The 22,228-nt window shown below is 35.3% G+C and overlaps 5 protein-coding genes across 11 annotated transcripts; 3 read left to right on the top strand and 2 right to left on the bottom strand.

Moving 5' to 3' along the window:
- Positions 1-158: 158 nt before the first annotated feature.
- Positions 159-3,293, top strand: LOC139112411 (condensin complex subunit 2-like). Its single transcript, XM_070673407.1, has 2 exons — positions 159-508; positions 719-3,293. The coding sequence occupies exon 2, from the start codon at positions 803-805 to the stop codon at positions 2,837-2,839; it is 2,037 nt and encodes a 678-aa protein (XP_070529508.1). The 5' UTR covers positions 159-508; positions 719-802; the 3' UTR covers positions 2,840-3,293.
- Positions 3,294-4,353: 1,060 nt separating this feature from the next.
- Bwa (alkaline ceramidase) lies at positions 4,354-8,864 on the top strand. The gene is made up of 5 exons (XM_070673430.1): positions 4,354-4,547; positions 4,888-5,454; positions 6,474-6,630; positions 6,817-7,054; positions 7,196-8,864. Exons 2-5 carry the CDS (start codon positions 5,362-5,364, stop codon positions 7,515-7,517), a joined length of 810 nt encoding a protein of 269 aa, XP_070529531.1. The 5' UTR covers positions 4,354-4,547; positions 4,888-5,361; the 3' UTR covers positions 7,518-8,864.
- Positions 6,222-10,782, bottom strand: Purple (6-pyruvoyl tetrahydrobiopterin synthase purple). Of its 4 annotated transcripts, XM_070673443.1 has the most exons (6): positions 10,475-10,780; positions 10,111-10,220; positions 9,893-10,028; positions 9,631-9,769; positions 9,314-9,393; positions 6,222-9,189 (listed from the first exon to the last, which is right to left on the bottom strand). In XM_070673443.1, exons 4-6 carry the CDS (start codon positions 9,705-9,707, stop codon positions 8,906-8,908), a joined length of 441 nt encoding a protein of 146 aa, XP_070529544.1. In that variant the 5' UTR covers positions 9,708-9,769; positions 9,893-10,028; positions 10,111-10,220; positions 10,475-10,780; the 3' UTR covers positions 6,222-8,905. The 4 variants fall into 4 exon arrangements, with proteins under 4 accessions (XP_070529544.1, XP_070529546.1, XP_070529543.1 ...); XM_070673445.1 differs by lacking the exon at positions 10,111-10,220 and having other exon boundaries at positions 9,631-9,724; positions 10,475-10,782; XM_070673442.1 differs by having other exon boundaries at positions 10,111-10,780.
- Positions 10,783-10,925: 143 nt separating this feature from the next.
- Positions 10,926-14,534, top strand: Arp2 (Actin-related protein 2). 4 transcript variants are annotated; one of them, XM_070673418.1, is made up of 10 exons: positions 10,926-11,109; positions 11,180-11,351; positions 11,501-11,611; positions 11,972-11,989; positions 12,412-12,429; positions 12,931-13,010; positions 13,079-13,214; positions 13,288-13,647; positions 13,735-14,013; positions 14,087-14,534. In XM_070673418.1, the coding sequence occupies exons 2-10, from the start codon at positions 11,304-11,306 to the stop codon at positions 14,267-14,269; spliced, it is 1,233 nt and encodes a 410-aa protein (XP_070529519.1). In that variant the 5' UTR covers positions 10,926-11,109; positions 11,180-11,303; the 3' UTR covers positions 14,270-14,534. The 4 variants fall into 4 exon arrangements, with proteins under 4 accessions (XP_070529519.1, XP_070529520.1, XP_070529521.1 ...); XM_070673419.1 differs by lacking the exon at positions 11,972-11,989; XM_070673420.1 differs by lacking the exon at positions 12,412-12,429.
- Positions 14,535-15,619: 1,085 nt separating this feature from the next.
- Positions 15,620-20,020, bottom strand: Cert (ceramide transfer protein). Its single transcript, XM_070673410.1, has 8 exons — positions 19,182-20,020; positions 18,950-19,069; positions 18,598-18,835; positions 18,201-18,484; positions 17,204-17,371; positions 16,657-17,088; positions 16,448-16,580; positions 15,620-16,289 (listed from the first exon to the last, which is right to left on the bottom strand). Exons 1-8 carry the CDS (start codon positions 19,452-19,454, stop codon positions 16,162-16,164), a joined length of 1,776 nt encoding a protein of 591 aa, XP_070529511.1. The 5' UTR covers positions 19,455-20,020; the 3' UTR covers positions 15,620-16,161.
- Positions 20,021-22,228: the final 2,208 nt, after the last annotated feature.

The raw sequence follows: 22,228 nt of genomic DNA, 5'->3' as shown, positions 1-22,228 counted from the left end.
AATGTTAGAAAATGTAATTATAAAAATCATCGGCGATTTTCACAAGAATTTCTTCACGGGCGAAATTCGTCAATGTGATTTTATGATTGTCGTAGCTTACGACGATTAAAACGGAGCAAGATTTCGTGCTTTGGGAACGCAGCAATAGCGTCGGTGTCGTTATAGAAGTATTTGAATGTAATACTGAAAGTTCTAACGTATTTCTCCATTATTGTTGGATTATTTTGTGATTTTTGATCAATTGTTCATGTAGCGTTTATCGTTCAGTAGTTAAGTCGTGTGGACGACTTAAAGATTTTTCACTTTGGTTTGTACTTAGCATCAAATAAATATTATCTGAGTGCTCCAGATACAAACTTTAGTCAGGAGAAAGCGATGCCTTCTCATGACAAACATACATTGCAAGTTTTGCAAATGACTTATGATGATCTACAACGCTATTATACTTTATTACGATTAATCAGGGCCGATCTCGAGAGAATAGCAAAGAATTTTTCCACGATTAGCGGTGAGTACTTAACCTAACACTTACCCAAACCGGTCAACTTCAAACATTTTCAATAACTATAATAATATGGTAATTATTAAAATCTTTAAAAAATATTTTATGCTTTATCTATTTTTATGTATTAATTTTTAATATTTTAATAATAATGCGTTTTGTTTAAAGCTCTAGAAATGAAAAATTTTATATTAAAACATATTTTCTTTGTTTCAGAGGCATAAAAAGCAATTTAAGGATAAATATTGATCCAACGATATATATAAATAAAGAAAAAAACAGTTGAAAGTCTTTATAAAAATGGATTCTCGTAAGTCTGCAGTTCATAAAAGAATTGAGTCCATACAAGCTGCATCATCCTTATCTCCATTACGGAGAAAGTCTGTTGGTACTGTGAGCACTTTCTCAGAAAATGATGATGAGGCAGAACGTATTAATCGTCGATGTGAAAAAGTTACAGTATCATCATCATCATCATCACCTAATGCTAACAAAAGACGTTCTATGGGTTTGGGATTCCTAGCAAATATTCCATTGCCTCAGATGACTGAGAGTATAAATCAATGTATAAAACTAAGCACTGAGAACAAAATCAATACTAAAAATGCATTTAGTTTAGAAATGATCGATTTTATGACATACATGGTAAAAAAGCAAGATGTTAACATGACAAATTTGCAAGTGGCCAGCACATCTTTGGATGTGAGCACCAAAATTTATGGATATCGTGTGGACAACTTGCATATGGAAATACTCAAAATAATTGGTGGACTAGCGACAAACGATAGTACCCAAGATGAAGACGAACAAACAGAAACTACGGACAGAGAATCTAATGAGACAGATTTTAACGTGCAAAAGAAAAAAAAGAAGACAGTAAGGCAAAAAATCTGTAGTACTGAGGAAGCTTTGAGAGGCAACATTGAAATTATAAAGCCTATGTCGGCGATGATAAGCGAAGAAGATTTGCAAACCAGCGACATGCTTTACCAAATAACATTACCCAATCACGCAAACACAGGCTTTTATCACCACCCGTACAACGATGTGCTTGTCGATGTCGTAGAAGACGCATCCGAATCGCAAAACGATTTGAATGTAAAATACACCATATCACCGATTGAAGATTTCTCTAATTCAGAGATCGGTTTATCGTATTCAAATTTCGAGTTTCTTAATTGGTCACCGGATGACGAGGTGGAAAAAAATACCGAAATCAATGATGATGATGGCAACCGATTCCAATTTGATTTGGACGCGAGTGTGGAGCAAGATGATGATCCTGCACCTGAACAAATGAATTATTTCGATATCGATCACGATGACGACAATAATCAAGTAAACGATCAAAATAACTTTGAGAGATGCCAACAAATAGCGAGTCGTCCAAACGCGATTACTTTAAACATACTTAATGCCCAAGAGTCCGAGTATTCTTTCATTGCGCCGAATTCAAGCTTGCATTGGGTCGGCTTGTCTCATTGGAAATTTTTAAAATTTCCGAAATCTGCTGCTGCAGGAGGTAATACCAAGGCAGCTTGTATGCAAGCAAAGTCACGAAAGAAAAAAAATTTTGAGATGACGTATGATGAAGAGATGGACGGTTCTTTATCTGAGAAGTTTAAAGCAAGCCACTCAAATAAATTACAGGCCAAAACCGCGAAAACGGAGTGGAATACTGAGAATTTAACACTTCCGAAAGATATGCATTACAAAGCCACACAACTGATGAAGCTTTATTGGCACACGAAAGCAAGTATAAAGTGGACGAATACTGAAAAAGAAAACGAAGATGTACACTCCCCTTTCAGTGATAGATACGATTACAATAATCCACACGACACTTTGGAGTACTGCCCTAACGTCGAGAATGATGGAGATTACGGCGATGATGAAAATAGAGACGGTGGTAACGATGATGACGACGATTGTAATCACGTCGATGATAACGTCATTGCGTTAAATAGTCAGGGCCTTACCGGTGATAATCTAGTCGTCGCTCCAAAGTTGGTTAAAAAGATGCCTATAACATACTGCTTGAAGGCGAAAAGAATAGATATGCGACAACTGAAAAGATCTATATGGAGCTGCTTGACATCTACAAACGATATAGCAAAATCTTCTGAAAATGTGGAAAACATGACGGAGCCCAAGAAGTTCAGCGAAGTTTTCAAATCTCTGCCGAAGTTACTGTCAAAAAGCAACGCTGAAGCATTAAGCGTGCCGATTTCTTTTATATCTATGCTGCACTTAGCGAATGAAAAAGGATTGAATATTACTTCGATACCGGACATGTCTGATCTTATCATCCAGCCTGGGAATTTATCACAAGAGTGAGAATATTTCTTTTTTATTGTACACATGTTTAAGCAGACATGATATGATATTAAGAATAATATTTTTCACATATAAAATTATAATTTTTTTTCTTTTTTTTTTTATATTTAATTATATTTAATTATAACGAATAATAAATTTAAATAAAATAGTGTTTGAGTTTAGGACTTTTACTAAAACTCTGCGGCAATAATTCATTTGAAATTAAATACATGTTCATTTCTGTATTAAAAAAGTTACAACAAATAATTGTACAAATGCTTATCATCTATTTGCTTAAAATATCATTTTGCAAATTTCGCTTTTGATTCGATCTAGAAAATTTAACGGAAGACATACAAATTGCCTAAATTACAAAATATTGGATAACAAAATGTAAAATATGTTTATATAAAATTATTGTAAGTTGCTACTAAAGCAAAAAGAGAGAGAGAGAGAGAGAGGATTTTTTTAATACATTTAATACGTAAATATATCTGTTATACTATAAATAAAATACCTTTTTCTAATAATGCAAAAGCTAATTTTTTACCTCCATATTCGTTATAAGTTACAGAGATAATTTTTTTAATGGCTTCTTTTTTTTATGTACACATGATTCATTGCGTTTCTACATGTTTTACAGATTGCTTATTTGCTCTTGTGCAAATTCGACACAAGTTGTACAATCGTGGTGATGTAAAATTGTAAAAGAATACTATAAAAAAATCGTTTCTTTTCTTCTTCCATATACAAATATATTTTCCGCAAGAAATATTGAAAGTTATTCAGTCATGATCATACTATCAAGATCCTTTCTCAACCTGTCGCAACGATGCGGATGCTATTTTATTTTTATGCACCGTGAATCGAAAATCTTTATCATGGAGGAGAGTCCAGAAAATCGAAAAGAAGACTACGAAAAAATCGACAAGAAAGCAGAAGGATTAGGAAGCGAAACAACCGGTGCCTATTATTGACGAAGGAGTGATGCCAATTACATGCACCGCAATTTTCTTAAAAGTCTTGAGACGTGATGGACGCAAGAATTTCAGTATTAGAAGTTTTATCAAACTAGCTGCATCTGGAGACCAGCCACTGCACGGTTTATTTCCGTGAAAAGAATGTGAAACAGACTGTGAGTAAAGTAAGAGAAAATATTAATTGCGCAAGAAAACCTTTTCGCGTAGACTTGCCGAAATAAGCAGAGAAATATCAGATTTAATTCAATCGAGCACAGCCAAATTAACGCATTATACATATATATTTTTTTTTTTTTTATGCAAAGATCTCCTCGGTATGGTTTATATTTTGATGAAATGTTTTCATTAATCAAGTTATCAATGTTTATACAGCTGTATGATATCACTTAAGTGATAATTATGATAATAAGAGTAAAGTGAATTATACAATTTGTCTTTCCGTGTGATAAATAATTAATTATGTTATCAGGCCCAGCGCAAGATTCCTACAATCGTTCCGGGTTCCGTGATAAGAAAGCGGAGAGGATGTTTTTCGGCAAGAGTCACGTTATCACTCAGAGCGGCCCTGTGAAATTACTAATCAACTTCCTGATCCTGATCGAGCGAGCAATTAAGGAGAACGTTGACATCAGAGTCGGAGTCATACAGAAGAAAAAAATACGCATATAAGGACAGCGACGAACTGAGATATCATCCACAATTACTGGAAATGTAACGAGATTGATGAGAAATTTACGAACATCTCGGTCAGTGTTGAAATGTGTTTTGTTTCCAATATATCCGCGATACGTCTCGCCTCTCGTGTTAATAAAGACTCAATTTATAAAAGATAAATAAAACATAATTAAATATCGCGAACAAAAGAAATATTACTTTGTTGATCACGGGTGAGAAATCAAAAAGAGCAAAAGTGTAAATTTCACGTCTCCATAAGTGATTAAAATTCTTCTTACGGTGATTAAAAAAAATTCTCCTTTCTACTACATTTGTGCGCAAGCAATGTGAAGATTTATAAAAATAAAACTATAATCTCGCGCGTTATTTAATAGCAAATAAAAAAATGACCTTTAATATATTTTTACGCAGATGCGACGAACAGCTGGCAGCCCGCTCGCGCGACAAGCATACGGGGACAGAATATGTGGATCTAGTCATTTGTTAACATCGCAGTTCATCGAAGCCGCATGCTCAGACGCCTTTATCTACCCTTCTCCGGAGTCAGATTGGCTAGTGCCGTAGATCGAGCGGCGGAGCCGCGGAGTTAGTCACTCCAGTCAGTCGAATCAGTTAGCCACAATCATTCGCCGTTCTCGCTTCTCGCAAGCTGCTCGCAAGAACACCGTTAAACCTAGGAGTGAAACGCGCATTTACTATTCCTCTCACGCAGGCGGAACTTGATATTTCGCGGCGAGTCGCCACGGAAGTGTCCATTGTTCGAGCTCAAGTGACCGATGATTCCCTGAAGCATCAAGTGACCAAAGTGTCTCTCTAGCTAGCTCGCACGCACGTACGTTTGAACGGATTGAAATTTTCGCGAAAGGACGCGGTGGGATCGCAATCATGTGGAAACCTTTCGAGGCTGGCAGCTCGCCCGTGGACTGGTGCGAGCGCAATTATAATATTTCCCCCAGCATCGCAGAATTCATGAATACGGTTCGTATGCGTTGTGCGTTTATTTATGCAGTACGTACGTACGTACGTAGCACCTTTTCTTTGTCTGCAAACTTATATAGAAAACTCCGGGATATCTTTTTTGGAGTCTTTTGTTAGGATAGTTTCTTTTTGCATAAATTATACGGGTTTCGGAATACAAATCGATAAGTATAAATTAGTATTTTATCAAAGTGTTTCTTAAAGTTAAATTATGTAAAAATTAGAATTTATAACCGGTTTTCAGTCTTTCACACGAGGCAGAGAGTTTGTTTCTTTTTGTTTTTTTGTTCGCCGTGAAAAATAGTCTTCTACGTCTCAGGTAATTTGTCAAGTGCCAAATTTTAAGTGAAAGATATCTATAAATATCTTAAGAAAACATTTGTGATTCGATGAAAAACATCGAATAAGCTAGACGGTGTAAATATTATAATATTTCTTTGTTAAAAATTAATTTTTTAAGCAAATACGTTTAGCATAATTATTTAGCCATATAAATTATGATGCGACTGAATTTTTAGTTAAATAAAAAATTTTTAAATAAAGAACATAAACGGATAACAAAATCTTAATTAACTTCCTAAATCACTAGCACTTTCTATATTATTTACCAAGATATCCAGTTTTTTTTTTGTTCGAGTTAAATTCTAAATTTATTATTCAACGTTCTATAAATTCCTGTGAAAACTTGTCGCATAGTTACGAATAAAGAAATAGTATTGCGCATAAACGAGACAAAAGATACATATACTATATATACTAGAAAGATAACAAAGCAAACATATTTTTATTACAAAGACCAGACCAGAAAGAAAACACATTTAATCATTTTATATCTTAATTTTCGTAAATATGTTCTTATCTCTGATAAACCTCCTATATACGATATGTATTTTGTTTTTTTTTTTTTTCTTTTTGCACATAACTATATCGGTATCTAATTATGAATAATCCCATTAGGATAGATAAATACACCAAAGTTTTTTCAGTGTTTAATTTATCTATTGTTCTTATTTTTTTAGTTGAGTAATGTGGTCTTCGTGTTACTTCCACCAGTGCTCATGCACTTATTTAGAGACTATGCACGCTTTGTAAATCCAGGAATTCATATATTTTGGTTCTTATTGATGGTAGTTGGGCTTACTAGCGCATACTTTCACGCTACCTTGTCCCTAATAGGTAAGAATACCGAATATCGATAGATATATATATATATATATATATGTATATATATTTTAACAATTTACGAATAATGCGTTACAGCAAAAGGAATAGCGTTTAGAAGCATTTGTCGAGATATATTTGCTTAATCAGTGATATATTTATGTTGCGTAATAGCTAATCTTGTGCATATATGTGCGATAGGTCAACTATTAGATGAATTGTCTATTTTGTGGGTGTATATGGCAGGCTTCTGTATGTTCTTTCCCAGAAGATATTTCCCCAATGTCGTACGTAACGACAGAAAGCTCTTCTCTATATGCGCAACGTTGCCCACTCTAATTGCTACCGGCTTGGCCCTGATACATCCAGCCGTAAATGCTTTCGCATTAATGAGCTTGGGTATACCGGCGTTCGGATTCTTAGTCATGGAACTGAAGAGGTAAATTTCTTCGTATAAATGTCTAACACAAAAAATTAAGCAGAAAGAGAAACTCCGCGTAATGTAACGTAGGCGTAGAAATCTTTATCTCAATGTTCGAAACCCGTAATATGGAATTACATTGTTTAACAATTTTTAAAGGACCACCTCGATAAGAGTGTACAGACTAGGATTGCGATGCGGCGCCGTATGGATTCTAGCAGTGACCTGTTGGCTGAATGACCGACTATTCTGTGATACCTGGCTGAATTTGAACTTCCCGTATCTCCACGCGCTGTGGCATCTGTTTATATTTATTGCGAGTTACACCGCGGCGGTGCTCTTTGCTTACTTCGCCGTACAGGATGAAAAGCCGCAACAATCGCCGGTGCTAAGATATTGGCCCAGAGACGACTTCGAACTCGGTATACCGTACGTGACTATCCGAAGTTACATGAATACGGGTTACAATATGAATATATAGCTCTCTTTAGAGCTCTAAGATTTATTGATATCGTAATGTGTTATTTATTACGATGGTATATCTAGTATTTTATACAATATTCATGCATTTATATAAATGTAAATGCGAAGATACTATATAAAGGTGTGATGTCCCGTGATTTAGATAAACATTAATTTTATCGTATTTTACGTCATATCTTGTTTTGAATTTTTACAATTAATTGTATAGTTACTTTAAAAAATATATATATATATTGAAAGAAAATTAAAAGGGGGAAAAATAAGAAGTTTTTATACAAGTAACAGTAAATACTTAACAATTTTACACACGAAATTAAGATATAACATTTGATTCGAGATATTCTGTATTAATTTATCGTTGCTCTAAAAATGCTGGTTTACTTATTTAACATATAAAATGATTGAAAATATCAATGATAAAACAGATATCCCGTAGTAGCCTAATTATTCTAAAATTACTTTTTTCTTTAGTGACTTTCATTAATAAAATGTTCCTTGTTTCAAAATCTGGAGTAGATCTTATGACGATATCGGATTTATAACGAATACTTTTGCTTCATTTTTCACAAACAACGCAATAAGTTCTGTATATAATTAAAAGCGCACATAAAAAATTTAATGATTAATTCATCATGAGAGTAAAAATTACAAATTACAGATATTTATGATTATATATGTACATTAGCAAATTAGAAATTATTTATGGAATGATTATATTGTGATATGCACTCTTGTTAACTTTTTTACAAAGGACTATTTTATGAATGTGCTTTAATGCAAATTGTATTAATCGTTATTAAGAATGACATGCGTGTGTATTATATATTTTAAATAAAATAACGCATGAAGATTTAATATAAATATACATGCATAAATATTAGTATCCTATTAATTAGAATAAAATCGAGATCGAATCGGAATTCTGATCATCATAAATGTGAGATTAACATATACACGTGCAATAAAAAAAAAAAAAATGTTACGGGTGAAGTATTTAACTTTTTTTTTTTGCCGTATTATAGATTTTTATCTGTAATTCTGGTTTGATAAAACTGATAAAACTGGAATGTTAAATTTTCTAAATTACTATCTTATTCTAAATTACTATCTTATATTATGCGAGAATTTATATTTGCCACTGAGCGCACAACGTAACTATGTAGATAAAGAGATGATGCTGCTGTCCCTACAGTGCGGCACGAAAACTGTGAGTTTACATCAGAGAATATTGTATATAAACCCATAATTTACATGCATTATTTTCGATTAATTTAATATAACTGTACGACCGTGTAATAAAATTATGCAAATGTAATAAAAATATCTAATAAATATTAAACAAGTACCAATTTGTACAATTAAAGAACCTTATTAAAGAGTCAAAATTCAATCGTATTCTCCTCTAAAACACATAACGTTCTTGTCAGTTTCGTGAACCTTAACTTCATATAGCAATTCGGGATTGGTCATGTGCGTTTTTAACTCTTCGAATATATAAATTGCGACATTCTCGGTTGTTGAAACTCTCTCTTTAAAATAATCAATTTGCTTATCTATATTTTTATGATCCATCTCATCCATCAATACCTTCTGCATAGAATTTTTCAGGTCCACTAGATTCATAACCATACCTGTTAATGGATCTACTGGTCCACGGACAGTTACTTCCACTAAAAATGATTCAACTTAATTAATTTAATTTCGCGTTTAATCGTCAAAATTAACCCAAAAAAAAAAAAAGTTATTTGTTTCAGATATTGTCTATTTTTGCAAATAGGTAGTAATATAATTTACCGGTATAATTATGACCGTGACCCCATATATTGTTACACTTTCCATATACTCGTTTATTCTCCTCTTCGGTTAGAAACAAACTAAAAATTTAAATTCGTTAAAAAATCAATACTTTAAACTACATCGCAAACTCTCTGGCTAATCCAGACAATCAATTTTTTAAATTTTAATTAACAAATATATTTTTATTATGCTCATGAACGACGTATTATATCAAGCGTTCTCTCTTCTTGAAAAATATCGCTCGTGGGATCTATAGATCCGTTAAAACAAAGATCTATTCATTTTTTTATTTATTCACTAGTTTAAATTCGCACCTGTTGAGACGATGGCAGCAGGAGATATGCGCCTTCCGCGTCAAGTAAGCGATTGGCTTTTTCTTGCAACGTTCCATTCTTTAATGAGAATATACTAACGCGTGGATCGAGAGTAATAATTAAAAAATTGATTGAAGACCTGAGAATCAATGTATGTTGACAGTCAAAGTATATTAAATTGTCTAACCGTCTCATTGAATCTGTTTTTTATCAGTGCGATCTATTCTCAATGTATCAGATTTAATTAGCCTACTAGTTATACCTTTCACTGCATTAATCCATATAATTCTTATAGTGAAGTCTATAACGAATCCGAATGCAAACATCCAACGAGCGTCATAAATCTCTTGCCTTGCAAAAACGTCAAGTCGATGCGGGAAGATTACGCTAACACCACGCTAAAATACACATATTACCATTTTACTACGAGCAAGTAAATTGCTAGTACTACTACTTTGTAATGATTGATTTTAAACAAACCGTTATAACGATGAAGTTTTTAATGCTAATGATGAAACTATGAAGAGATTCTGATTCTTGAATGCAGGTATTTTATTTTATTTTTTTTTTCTCTCTTTTATACAAGCGTTCTTTCGTCATTTAACAACGTTTATGGATGGTCCAAAATAAAAAATTCGTGGTTAAAAGAGTGATTGCATAATTACAGTTAATTAGTTATTGTAAAAGAAGGAAATAGTGCATCGCAACCGATAGGCCAGCGCCATCGTCGTTATTTTATTACATGATTTATGATCCGATTACTATCGCGCACGCTGCGAAAATTCCTTCGTTTACTTATACAAGCCTTCATGATACTCGTAAACGTTTTAACAAGAAATCGAACCTTTCGCACAACTGTAAACTTCGGATCCCATGACGTAAACGTGTTCGACGTGTCACGGGAAAGTGCCTCGAGTCTAACCTTACTTTATCGTCACGGAAGATTTTTTTTTTTAGGCACGATTCGAGAGCGCAGCTCCGGGATCGGGGATAACTATCATTTCAACGTAGAACACTTTTGACATTTCCTCTCCATTTATATTAATAATTTACGTTCAGTCATTATTGCACGTATGCTTCGAAAGCATGAAGTATGTTACGTCCGCGGGGAGAGCAGGCATTAAGCAAACCGCGCATAATGCGATTTTTTTTTTTTAACAAACTCGCGCGTCATTGGCCGAGAACAGCAAATGGCGGACGCGCCGACCAATCGCGACCGTGAGTTTCGTAAACCCGGGGTATCTATGAAACGTGATTGGCCCTCCACGGACAAGCAACATTTTTTTTTTTTTCGTCTCTCACAACGATGGAGGTTCTCGGTTTGAGTTTACGCTGGCCTGCACCGAGCTATTCGACCGCCGCTCACCGTGCGCCTCGAGTATATAATTTACTCCAGGGAACATCGATTTCCCTGTTTCTTTCGCTCCTGTTTTCAAGCTGAATCCCGCTACTCTCGCGCAAATTTGACGATACGAGACGGTAATTACATTCGAACCTAGCATTTAACGATTTGATGCCAAACACCGGTAACGCCCTGTCTCACCCGCAGGTATTAGTCACCCGATGGAACTGGCGATATGACGGCTATCTGAAGGAGCGTGATAGAAAGCGAAAGAGAGGAAAAAAAAAAGAGAAAATAAAAGTGATTACTCCGACGGGATAAATACGTCGAGATGGACAGCAAGGGGAGGAAGATCATCGTCTGCGACAACGGCACCGGAGTAAGGGCTCGATATTTTTCGTCTTTCTCGCAAAATGCACCGAGTTTCTGGTTGCATCAATTAATTGAGAATGAACCGAGATGGAATTATAGAGACGGCCTATCCACGTGTTTTTGGTGCTAATGCATTTTTTTTTTTTTTAATTGTAGTTTGTCAAGTGCGGATATGCCGGTGCGAATTTTCCGGCTCATATATTCCCATCTATAGTTGGACGACCGATAATCAGAGCTGTCAACAAGATCGGCGACATTGATGTAAAGGTACATAGCCCTAGACTCTGGCAAACTTACGAATATAGGGCCAGTAATTGCAATTTTGCTTTGACGTAAATGTTTTAGTAGTTGATGTTGGATTCATCGAGATATCATCATTCGATGCTTCGTTCTTAACGTTTGATTTCTCACAAAAGTTATTTATAAAGCAAATCTCGATTTTAACTGCAATTAATTTATAGAACAGCATACAAAACAATTAGAAACTTGTGGAAATTACGAAAGTTAATGAAATAAACTAAGATATAATGTATATCGATAAAATTGCATATAAAATCTAAGTCAGCTTCAAAGCTTTCAATTTTTTAGCAATATTCAGATTATTAATAAGCACAATTATATTTTCAGCAAGAATATTGCGTTCGTGTAAGTCCAATATATAGTATTACAACGTGTGCCCTTCCTGCCCCCTCTAGCGCTTAAGTCTGACTGAAAATAATCCAAGTTTTAGTCCACTGATGTTAAATAATTTGAGACGCTAATGATGTTTAACTAACAAAAGAGAATATGTACTTACAATGTAAGATAAATTATTCATAACATTTTAATATTTAATTATTTGAACAAGTTTGTTAACAATCTTTTTTTCCTTTTTTTTTTTTTTTTTTGAAGTTACAATATTATTATTAAGCGAGTGATTTATTGGTTGCTATATTTTTTTGCGAAATATCTTAAACATTTTTTAATGATAGATTTATTATGTGTGCTTAATGAAGCAAAAATACGTACATACTATGCTGTTCCTACAATTATCTAATATATTTGTGTGCTTACATTTGCTCTCGTAGGATGTGCTTAACATGCCTGTAAGTTTATTATACTTTTTTGACGCTATATACATCCATTACATCAATGTCTTGACAAGGAAGATTGTTTTTTTTTTCGACTGTAAACGTGAGAGTAGCGTGATAAAATTTGGCAAAACTTTTGTTTTCAAGCTTAAGTATACACGTTTGGAAACTGATTTAACATGAAATACGTTTTTTAACGTGAATTCCTGTAACCTAAGTCTCACTGAAGTAACATTACTGTAAACCGTAACGTCTAATGAAAATATTAATTAATTTTGTATATACAAAAAAATAATTACTAAATTTTTTTTTTCTTTAATTTCTGTTGAAAAATTTATAAAATAAAATTTCATACATTAGGAATTATTTTAATCTTTTAAACGTAGCTTAAATACAGTACTTAGAATTTTTGTATTGCAATTATTTTTATTGACTACAGAGTATATAGTAATATTATCTTCACGAAATTACTAAACCTTGGTAACGAGTATTCATAATTTTATATTATTGCCACAGGACTTAATGGTTGGCGATGAAGCGAGTAAACTACGTTCTATGTTAGAAATAAGTTACCCAATGCAAAATGGAATTGTTCGGTATGTACAATTTTTTATCACATTGGATATTTACTTGATCCTAAATCGTTACGTTCAACACCTGGTAGAAACTGGGAAGACATGTGTCACGTGTGGGACTACACGTTCGGCAAGGAGAAAATGAACATTAATCCTAAAGAATGTAAGATTCTGTTAACCGAGCCACCAATGAATCCAATTACTAATAGAGAAAAGATGATAGAGGTAACGTGTATTTTAAAAAAAAGTTAAGTCAAGTCTATTAATTGGCAATGTAATAAACGCATTATTATTTCAGGTGATGTTCGAAAAGTACGGTTTCGCCGGTACGTACATCGCTATTCAAGCAGTACTGACATTATACGCTCAAGGATTGATTAGTGGTGTCGTCGTGGATTCCGGCGACGGTGTCACGCACATTTGTCCCGTGTTCGAGGAGTACGCCCTGCCACATTTGACTAGACGGTTAGATATAGCTGGTCGTGATATTACAATGTATCTAATTAAATTACTGTTGTTACGCGGTTACGCTTTTAATCATTCCGCTGATTTTGAAACGGTGCGCATGTTAAAAGAGAAACTATGTTACATCGGATATAACATTGAAACCGAAGAGAAGCTAGCCCTCGAAACCACCGTATTGGTAGAATCCTATACCGTAAGTAAAATATTTGTACGTAGCAATAATAGCTATTTAATTTAATTAAATTAAGGAGACGTGAATCATCGTGAATATTTCTTTCAGCTTCCTGACGGGCGTGTGATAAAAGTCGGCGGTGAAAGATTCGCGGCACCGGAAGCACTTTTCCAACCTCATTTAATTAATGTCGAAGCGCAAGGAATAGCCGAACTGGTATTTAGCACAATTCAAGCGGCTGATATCGATATTAGGAGCGAACTGTATAAGCACATCGTTTTGAGCGGTGGTAGTACAATGTACCCGGGACTACCATCGAGGCTCGAACGAGAAATTAAACAACTTTACCTTCAAAGAGTATTAAAGAATGATACCACTAAACTGAATGTAAGTCTATCATAATTAATAATATTGTAATAATACTTGTGGACGTTGAAATGTTGATTAATTCTTTTTACAGAAATTCAAAATAAAAATCGAAGATTCACCACGACGTAAGGATATGGTCTTTATGGGCGGTGCAGTGTTGGCTGATATAACCAAGGATCGAGATTCCGTGTGGATAACGCGAGAAGAGTACGAAGAGAAAGGTCTTAGCGTATTAAAGAAATTAGGCTCTTACGAATCAAAGAGAACGTCATAATAATATAGGTTATACAATTTTTAATGGGCAATCAAGTTTTTATACCTACTAAAAGAAACCATGCGCGCGCGCGCTACTCGCGCTCTGTTTTTTTTAAGAGACTTCCCAATTCCAAACTATGAGAAAAAAGTAAATTTTATGCGACTTACCAATCTGCATGAACTTCAGCGGAGGTGTAGAATGCTGCCGGTGACTGTAACATAAAAGGAAGAATATTAATGTTGACACATAAATTAGTTAATAAAATTAATTAAGAAAAAATAAAAGTTTTTATTTGATAAAGATTTTATAACGAAAATTTATGCCCACCTAAGAGTTGCTCCGCCGATGCAGGATACCCTTCCTGGGCCTCCTCCTCCACTCAGATGGGACGTGTCGAGTCGTCCTTCCGCGCACTGGACACTCGCGATCCGCGACACTCCCGTTTTAACGATTCTCGAATCACGATCACGAGAAATTGTAAAGCGAGGTCCAAGACTTCCTTCTGATTCTTCCGTCAATTCCCGTCGGCGGAATGAACGAGTTTGAAAACTGGCGCTAACCGGCGAACGAAACGAGCCGCGACGTGAAACGTTCCGCAATATGAAATAATTCGCAAAAGGTTAATGCACATCGAATGGCAGGTATGGCACTTGCTTCGGCGACGGCAGATAGCGAATATAGTACGTGACCGTACGTGGTGTGTGTCGAATCTCACACGAAGCGCGCGTAATGAACGTGCCGCGAACCATCACGTAAAGCGGGCAATCGAGGACTGAGGGGTAACCAAGAGCAGCGCGCTCTACCGCTGCTTCCTCCACTCTCGACCGCCGAGGGGCGAAGGGAACGGACGTCCCGCTACCCTTCCCCTGTCTCTCTCACTACTGTTAAAAGAATAATCCTTTACTTTGATTGTTAAATGAAAAGTTTGGCGAACAATAAGATATAAAAGTAACGAGTTATTTTTTGATAAGTCTACAACAGTCTCAATTATGTTTCTTTGTGACCTTTGAATCACATAGCAATGTACACTGAAATAGATAAAATGTTTGCTGCGAGGACGGCGGCTCGTGTACGTGATTCTATCTCTCTCCAACTCCTTCCTCAATTCTCGACGGCCGATGGTCCACGGTGCTCACCGTCAGGAATAGTGCTGCGACGGCGGCTAGCGTACGTGATCTTGCCGTGGTGTGCGTCGAATCTCAGGCGAAGCACTTGCGTAGATGTTTCACAGAGGATCGAGTGCAAGGCTCGACGTACACCACGCCAAGGTCGTGTTGTGTGTACGCCAGCCGCCGCCGTCGCCGCGACAAACACCATACCTGCTTATCAGATCACATGTTTTCACGTACGAATAAAAATAACAGTATAATCTGATATAATACAATTCAGTGTTTAATTAGATCATAATGTGTAACAAGAGATAAATGTATATGTATCCAATTTTCATTTCAGATTTGTACAATTGGATTCTGCGACAAAGCATTCTGTATACAAATATAACAGGCTGTTTATCCATACAAAGAGAAAAGGGATAGTTGGTAAAAGGTGCTGCAGCCACGCGTGCTTCATCGAAGTCATATTTTTTTTTTTTTTTTTTTTTTTTTTAAGTGTATATAATTGTTATACACTTACTTATACCATAAAATGGCTTTTAACATAATAATTCCCCACCCGTTCGCATTCACAAGCTATATATCGATTATCTTAAGCAAATAAAAAAAAGAAAAAGGTAATATACAAAACGGTATCACTTACATCATAATGGCCATTCTACAATTCCTACAGTATGTAACAATACAAACTTGTTTTTACAATAATCACGTAAAGACACTTTGAAATAGTGAATAAGGAATTGGATGGAAAACATTAAAGTTCTTCTTTTCTTTTTTTTTTTTTCTTATCAGTCACATTTAAAATGTGATTGGCTTGTTCTTGCATTGATCAATACAAAAGTTCGTGAACCGTTTAAGGAACTTTGGATATTCTCTCTTGTAGACAGCCCGTAAAACGGATGCTGGAGCCCATCCTCCCGGATTTACTGAAATTAAAATCAACATACGTATACATTAAAAGAAATAAAATATAAATATGTAACTAAAGTCCATTAAAAAATGCCAATTATCGGAATTTAATAGTCATTTTAAAAACATTAATTACGATAAAACTGATTAAGTTATGTATAATTCTTTCCCTTACCAACTGAACAGTACGTTATTTTACACGTAATATTTTCCCTTTTTATTTCCTCCTCGTCTTTTGGTGGATCGATAAATGTTTGGCATACAAGACCAACCGTCAAATAAACTCTCACGCATTTACCTGCATTTGGCTGTAATAATTAATTTCATTTAGCACGTCAAACTATTTTAATAAATAAAAATTAATATTTTTAAAACATATAATACCGGATGATCGGGATGTTCGGTACTGTGATTGCAAACTATCCACAGATCGTGTGCGTCGCGATCCTGATCATCGGACACTCGGCGTATGTGTGACCAGAACAATGCGTCCCGTTGACTTGCCGGCCAGATACGTTTGTGCGTTTGTAGAAACAGTAGTGTGTCTTTGGAAATGGTCTCAACAATCGACATATCTTCTAAAGTAGCCTCCCAACCGCTCCTGTACTCAGGACTGAAAAATATCTCGCAGACCTCGTGGCCAGTGACGCCCTTAACAACGTGACATGCTTTAAGAGGATCCACGACCAATCCGTCAGCTTCCTCTTCCCGTCGATACATTCGCATATCACCGTCTTCGGCGAATAATTGCCAGCCGCCCGCACCGCCTACACCGAGGCGAGCGTAATGCAATTGCTCCATCGTAATTTTCTCTATCTGCAAGTTAGTTAAAACGAAAAAAATTAAGTGATAAAAATAAAATTCATTAATACAATAAATATATATTATAATAACTTAATATTTTAATACAATAAATATATATTATAATAACCTCTGGCCATAGCCTGTGCGTAGACGCTTTCGTCGCAGGAGACGTCACAATTGAAACAGACTTTTGTTTTAAACGATCCCTTAATTGATTTTCTTCTTCGATTTTGTCCAGCCCTGTTTCGACGGCGTCGTAAAATTCTTCGTCACAAAGAGCGCTGTGTGGACCCTCCTTAAAAACAAAATTTCAAAATGTTATTGAAAAATATTTTATTTAATGTATAGTGAAAAAAAAACTCACATTATAACACTTAATTTTCAATTTCATATTGTTCTATTAAAAATTGTTTTAATACAAATTAAATAGTAGAGGTATTTATATATAAAAATAAGCACACAAGTCTTTACTCCTCAGTGGTTTCGAGGATACTAAGCAGGCGAAAGATTTCCAAAGTAGTGACCTAATTGATAATTACGAAATGTATTCAGAAACGCATTTCTCTTACTTTCTAACACATAAACACTACTTATGTCACCAACAGAACAGTTCGACACAATATTACGTAAAAAAATTTTACGATTAAATAACTGATAATATTTTTTAAATTAAAATATTGTAATAATGATAACTTCAAAGTTTCAAGTTCAAGGAAAAAATAATCGCAACTAATTTCAATACATAAAAACATAAAATAAAATATAAAAAATTATTTAATAAATAAAATTGCCTTTCTAAATGTCTTAATTTCTTTTAAACGTTGTCATAATATTAATAATCATGTAAGTGATAGTTATATACACATGCTATTAAAACGTTATATAATATAGTGGACAAACAAGTTGAAGACAGATAAGTACATATTGAAATCAATGAGTATTAAAACTTGATAGTGCAAAAATATTTTTTTTAACACTCAAATTATTTTACTATGTTTTAATAGATATTTTTGAAAGAGAGCATTTGCCGACTAAATATTTAATTAAAGTTTGCGTTTCTAAAATATTCAACGTTTAATAAAATACATTTTATGTACATAAAAAAGAAAGAAAGAAAAACCAACCTCGTAATCAGGACCTCCGTGTATGACGACTCTAGGTCGTGGTGAGCCATTATGATGCATGGCAACTTGATCTTTTAAAGCTTTATAAAGTTCTTGCAGCTTTCGTTTTTTCTCAACTTCCTTTTCCCATCTTCGACGCCACGCATCTTCTCGTTGCACCATCAATTCAACGCAATGTTGCAAAGTCGCCAAAACCCCTTCACTGGTGGCTTTAAACGTTATCGCTTCCCCTTTAAAATCTACCGATTGCTCAGCTGGATTGAACATTGTCTCAATTTTTTTTTCTATAAAATTTATCACAACGTAGATTAAATTAAAACATTTTAGTGATACATTCCAAGTATTCAAAACAAGATATTGAATTATAAAGTAATATTCACGAGTTTAATGATATTACCTTCCTTGGAAGTATTCTTGGCATTTTCTGCACAGTTATCGAAATATTTTTGCAAAGTGTCGATTTGTTTGATCAAAATGTCTCGGAAGGTTTCAATTTCGGCTAATTTTTCCTTCAGCCCTCTAATACCACGTTTAGTAAGACTACCTGCGCTCGTTGTCGATTGTGTATTTGACACGAGCGAAATGGCACTACCATGTCGTTTGAGACTATTTTCGCTCCCATAGCCAGATTCCGACTGTTTCGCGGTAAATAAAAAATTATTAAGCACAATGTACAAATTTTATCGCGGCAGATTTAATTTAAATGACCAAAGCAAATAAAAATAATTATCTAAATTATCTATCGTTACCTTGTAAGATTTTAAAACATCCACCCATCGCTGCTTTTCCTCAGGATTATTTGCCCTTAAATACCAAACCAAGCAATCATTTACAGACACATCAAATCTACATTCGTCAAACTGGTGTGCCTATTAAAAAACATAACAATACAACTTAATACAACTGTTCGATCATTTATGCCACATTATGTTCACATTGCTGAGTACATTTACACATATAAGATATATCTTGACCTCTCACCTTGATGTTGGCTTTGTATAGACTAATCGAGCCACGACACCCATACCCACTGTCCTGCTCAGATTTGTAATAAGACAAGGTACCATCTTTGAGAACAATGAATCTGGTTTGCCAGCCGTGTATGTAGTTCGTCCATTTGGATAGAGTACCCTGGAGCTCCGGGACTATAACCCCGTCGGAGTCCTCGTCGTCGCCGTCGATCTCGGCGTCAACGATGCACTCGGTGTCTTCGTTACCGAGGCTCCGTGGTGTCTCCACCACTTCATCGGCCATTCTCGAACGATCCTCGATCGCGATTAACTCACGATTTAGCACTCGGTTGAGGAAGCGCTTCCTGACATCGCCTGGAAAAAACGGATTCCGGGAGAGGGTTGTGCGAATTCGTTACCGCGTGAAAACGATGACCCCGGCCCGGGCAGGTGGTGGAACGGAGTGGCTCGGACGGGTCAGTGAGTCGCCACGGAATGACGAAACGTCTCAAAACATCACTTTTTCACAACTGTTGTACATAACCTGTACACCAAATAACGCTTATCAAACGACGTCACTCGAGGGGGAAGCGCTGATATACTGAACGTGAGTATCAGGGTGTTGACGTGTGCGTGCGTGTATGTATGTATGTACGTGTGCACGTATTAAAAAAGAGGAGAAAGTCGGCGAGGGGAAAAAGAAATATTAAATACTTATACGGCAGCTCAAGTCGTAATACACGCGCACCCTTGAGTCGCGAAGAATAAAGCGTGTCTCACAAAGGAAAAGAGCGCTTCTGTATTCCGTTATGGTTAAAGCAATAGTCGCGTAGTGTGGAATCTCCGTACTATAATATCCTACACATACTTTTCTATTTATAAAAAAATAATATAACACAATGTAATATATTAAAATATGAATAATGTAATATAATTTTGAAAGAAAAAATTTAAGAGTGCAAGGTAACAAGGTCTTTTTTTATATTTATCGTTAGGATTATCACAAAAATTACGGTTCAGCTTTAAAGTACCTATAATATAATTAAAGAAAAGAATTCTTTATGTGGAATGCAGCAAATAATTTCCCGTCCCACTTAAACAGACTGCGGACTGTCGGTTGTACATATTTTTAATATTTTCTGTAAGTATAACCGGTGTGGTTAAAAATTTTTGATGCATTCCACACATCATTTCTCTGAAAGCAATATAATATTAGTACAAATAAATATATGTAATTCTAATATTTGTATACAGGCGCGCGCCTGTATTTTAATTCAAGGAAATAAGACAGCTGTCTTATTTAATTTATTAAATAAAAAATTTGTAAAAAAAAGCATTATTTCTCTGAAAGTAATATATATTAAAGTATGCATATAAAAATATATAAGTATACATAAAACATCTGTAATATAACGTTTAAAATAAAAAGAAATAAAGACAATTAAATAAAGAATTTGTAAAAAAAGCATTATTTCTCTGAAAGTAATATATATTAAAGCATATGCATATAAAAATATATAAGTATATATAAAACATATGTAATATAACAATTAAAATACAAAGAAATAAAGACAATTAAATAAGGAATTTGTATAAAAAAAAAAAAAAAGCATGCGACTCACGAATCTGCATGAGCTTCGGCGGAGTTGTTGCCGGTGACTGTAACATAAATAGGAAAATATTAATTCAGACAGTTAGTTAATAAGATTCATATAAAAAAAGTAAAAGTTTCTTTTTAATAAAGATTTTGATTTAAAAATTAATGCTTACCTTAAAGTTGCTCCGCCGATGCAGGATGCCCCCCGGGCCTGCTCCTCCTCTCAGATGGGAGGTCGTCGTCGTCGTCGAGTCATCTTTTCGCGCACTGGAAACTCTCGCGAAATACTGTCATTAACCCCTAACGCTATCACTCATAATTTAAATTATCACTCGTTAGTTTACATTATCACTCACAGTTTAAATTATTATTAAAACACGGCACCCCGTATTATAAACGAAAACGCGAAACTGTACACTCACACTCACTCACACTCACTTACATAATATTCATCGCGCACTTTATTACACTATCCCTCATACCTAGTTTAAATTGTTACAAAACAAGAAAAAATTGTTCGAATAGGACTTTAAAACTACTAAAATGCGCATCGCACAATCCGGCGTAACGCGAATCTCTCAAGCAGCAGATGCCAATTTCCCGAATTGCGTGCAGTAGCGCACGCACTATCAGTCACGGCTAACGAAACAGAAAACGACACTCCGCGAGGGACCGACGAATACTCCGGGCTGTACGACGATCCATTAAAAAATAAATTAAAAACGCGAATTATAACCCGAAAGCGCGAAACAATATTCCGATCACGAGAAAAGCGACCTTGTTTTATAATAACTTAAACACGGCACCCCGTATTATATGCAAAAACACAAAACTGTACACTCACACTCACACTCACTCACATAATATTCACCGCGCACTTTATTACATTGTCACTTAGAGCGTAACTTATCATAAAACAAGGAAAAATTGTTCAAATAGAAATTAAAAAATACTAAAATCCTCATCGCACAATCCGGCGTAACGCGAATCTCTCAAACAGAAGATGCCGTTTTCCGAATTGCATGTAATAGTAGTGACCGGCAATAATAGCATGACTCAATGCGGCAACGGCGACTAACGCGCGTAAGCTAGGGTGGAGTGCGTCAGGCCTTACCGCGGATCGTGTACGTGAGTCCTGAAGTACCGAAAGAAACGAGAAAACGAGGGAAAAGTTGGAGAAAGACATCTTCATGCTCTGTTCTGTTCGCGACCGTACATGTGAGAGAGAACGCACGAGTGATCGCTAAGAAATCATTAGAGGCGCCTATAATGATTTCTTAGCGATCACTCATGCGTTCTCTCTCACACGCACGGTCGCGAACAGAACAGAACATAAAGATGCCTTCCTCCAACTTTTCCCTCGTTCTCTCGCTTCTCTCGGTACTCCAAGGTTCACGCACACGATCCGCGGTAAGGCCTAACGCACTCCACCCTAGCTCACGCGCGTTAGCCGCCGTCGCCACAGTGAGTCAGGTCATCAT

Source organism: Cardiocondyla obscurior, linkage group LG28 (assembly GCF_019399895.1).
Source record: "Cardiocondyla obscurior isolate alpha-2009 linkage group LG28, Cobs3.1, whole genome shotgun sequence".
NCBI classification, from domain to species: domain Eukaryota; kingdom Metazoa; phylum Arthropoda; class Insecta; order Hymenoptera; family Formicidae; genus Cardiocondyla; species Cardiocondyla obscurior.
The sequence above is the reverse complement of the archived record's forward strand: the minus strand, read 5'-3'. Positions and strand labels throughout refer to the sequence as shown.

Excerpts from the sequence above, each read along its gene's own strand:
- LOC139112411 (XM_070673407.1), top strand. The coding sequence starts at position 803 with ATGGATTCTCGTAAGTCTGCAGTTCATAAAAGAATTGAGTCCATACAA.
- Bwa (XM_070673430.1), top strand. The coding sequence starts at position 5,362 with ATGTGGAAACCTTTCGAGGCTGGCAGCTCGCCCGTGGACTGGTGCGAG. Across the intron at positions 5,455-6,473 it reads TCGCAGAATTCATGAATACG|TTGAGTAATGTGGTCTTCGT; the intron begins GTTCGTATGCGT and ends TTATTTTTTTAG. Across the intron at positions 7,055-7,195 it reads TTAGTCATGGAACTGAAGAG|GACCACCTCGATAAGAGTGT; the intron begins GTAAATTTCTTC and ends CAATTTTTAAAG.
- Purple (XM_070673445.1), bottom strand. The coding sequence starts at position 9,707 with ATGGAACGTTGCAAGAAAAAGCCAATCGCTTACTTGACGCGGAAGGCG. Across the intron at positions 9,394-9,630 it reads TGCTGCCATCGTCTCAACAG|TTTGTTTCTAACCGAAGAGG; the intron begins GTGCGAATTTAA and ends TTAAATTTTTAG. Across the intron at positions 9,190-9,313 it reads TCACGGTCATAATTATACCG|TGGAAGTAACTGTCCGTGGA; the intron begins GTAAATTATATT and ends AATCATTTTTAG.
- Arp2 (XM_070673418.1), top strand. The coding sequence starts at position 11,304 with ATGGACAGCAAGGGGAGGAAGATCATCGTCTGCGACAACGGCACCGGA. Across the intron at positions 13,215-13,287 it reads ATAGAGAAAAGATGATAGAG|GTGATGTTCGAAAAGTACGG; the intron begins GTAACGTGTATT and ends TTATTATTTCAG. Across the intron at positions 13,648-13,734 it reads TATTGGTAGAATCCTATACC|CTTCCTGACGGGCGTGTGAT; the intron begins GTAAGTAAAATA and ends TATTTCTTTCAG.
- Cert (XM_070673410.1), bottom strand. The coding sequence starts at position 19,454 with ATGGCCGATGAAGTGGTGGAGACACCACGGAGCCTCGGTAACGAAGAC. Across the intron at positions 17,372-18,200 it reads ACGGAGGTCCTGATTACGAG|GAGGGTCCACACAGCGCTCT; the intron begins GTTGGTTTTTCT and ends TTTGTTTTTAAG. Across the intron at positions 16,290-16,447 it reads AATAACGTACTGTTCAGTTG|TAAATCCGGGAGGATGGGCT; the intron begins GTAAGGGAAAGA and ends TTTTAATTTCAG.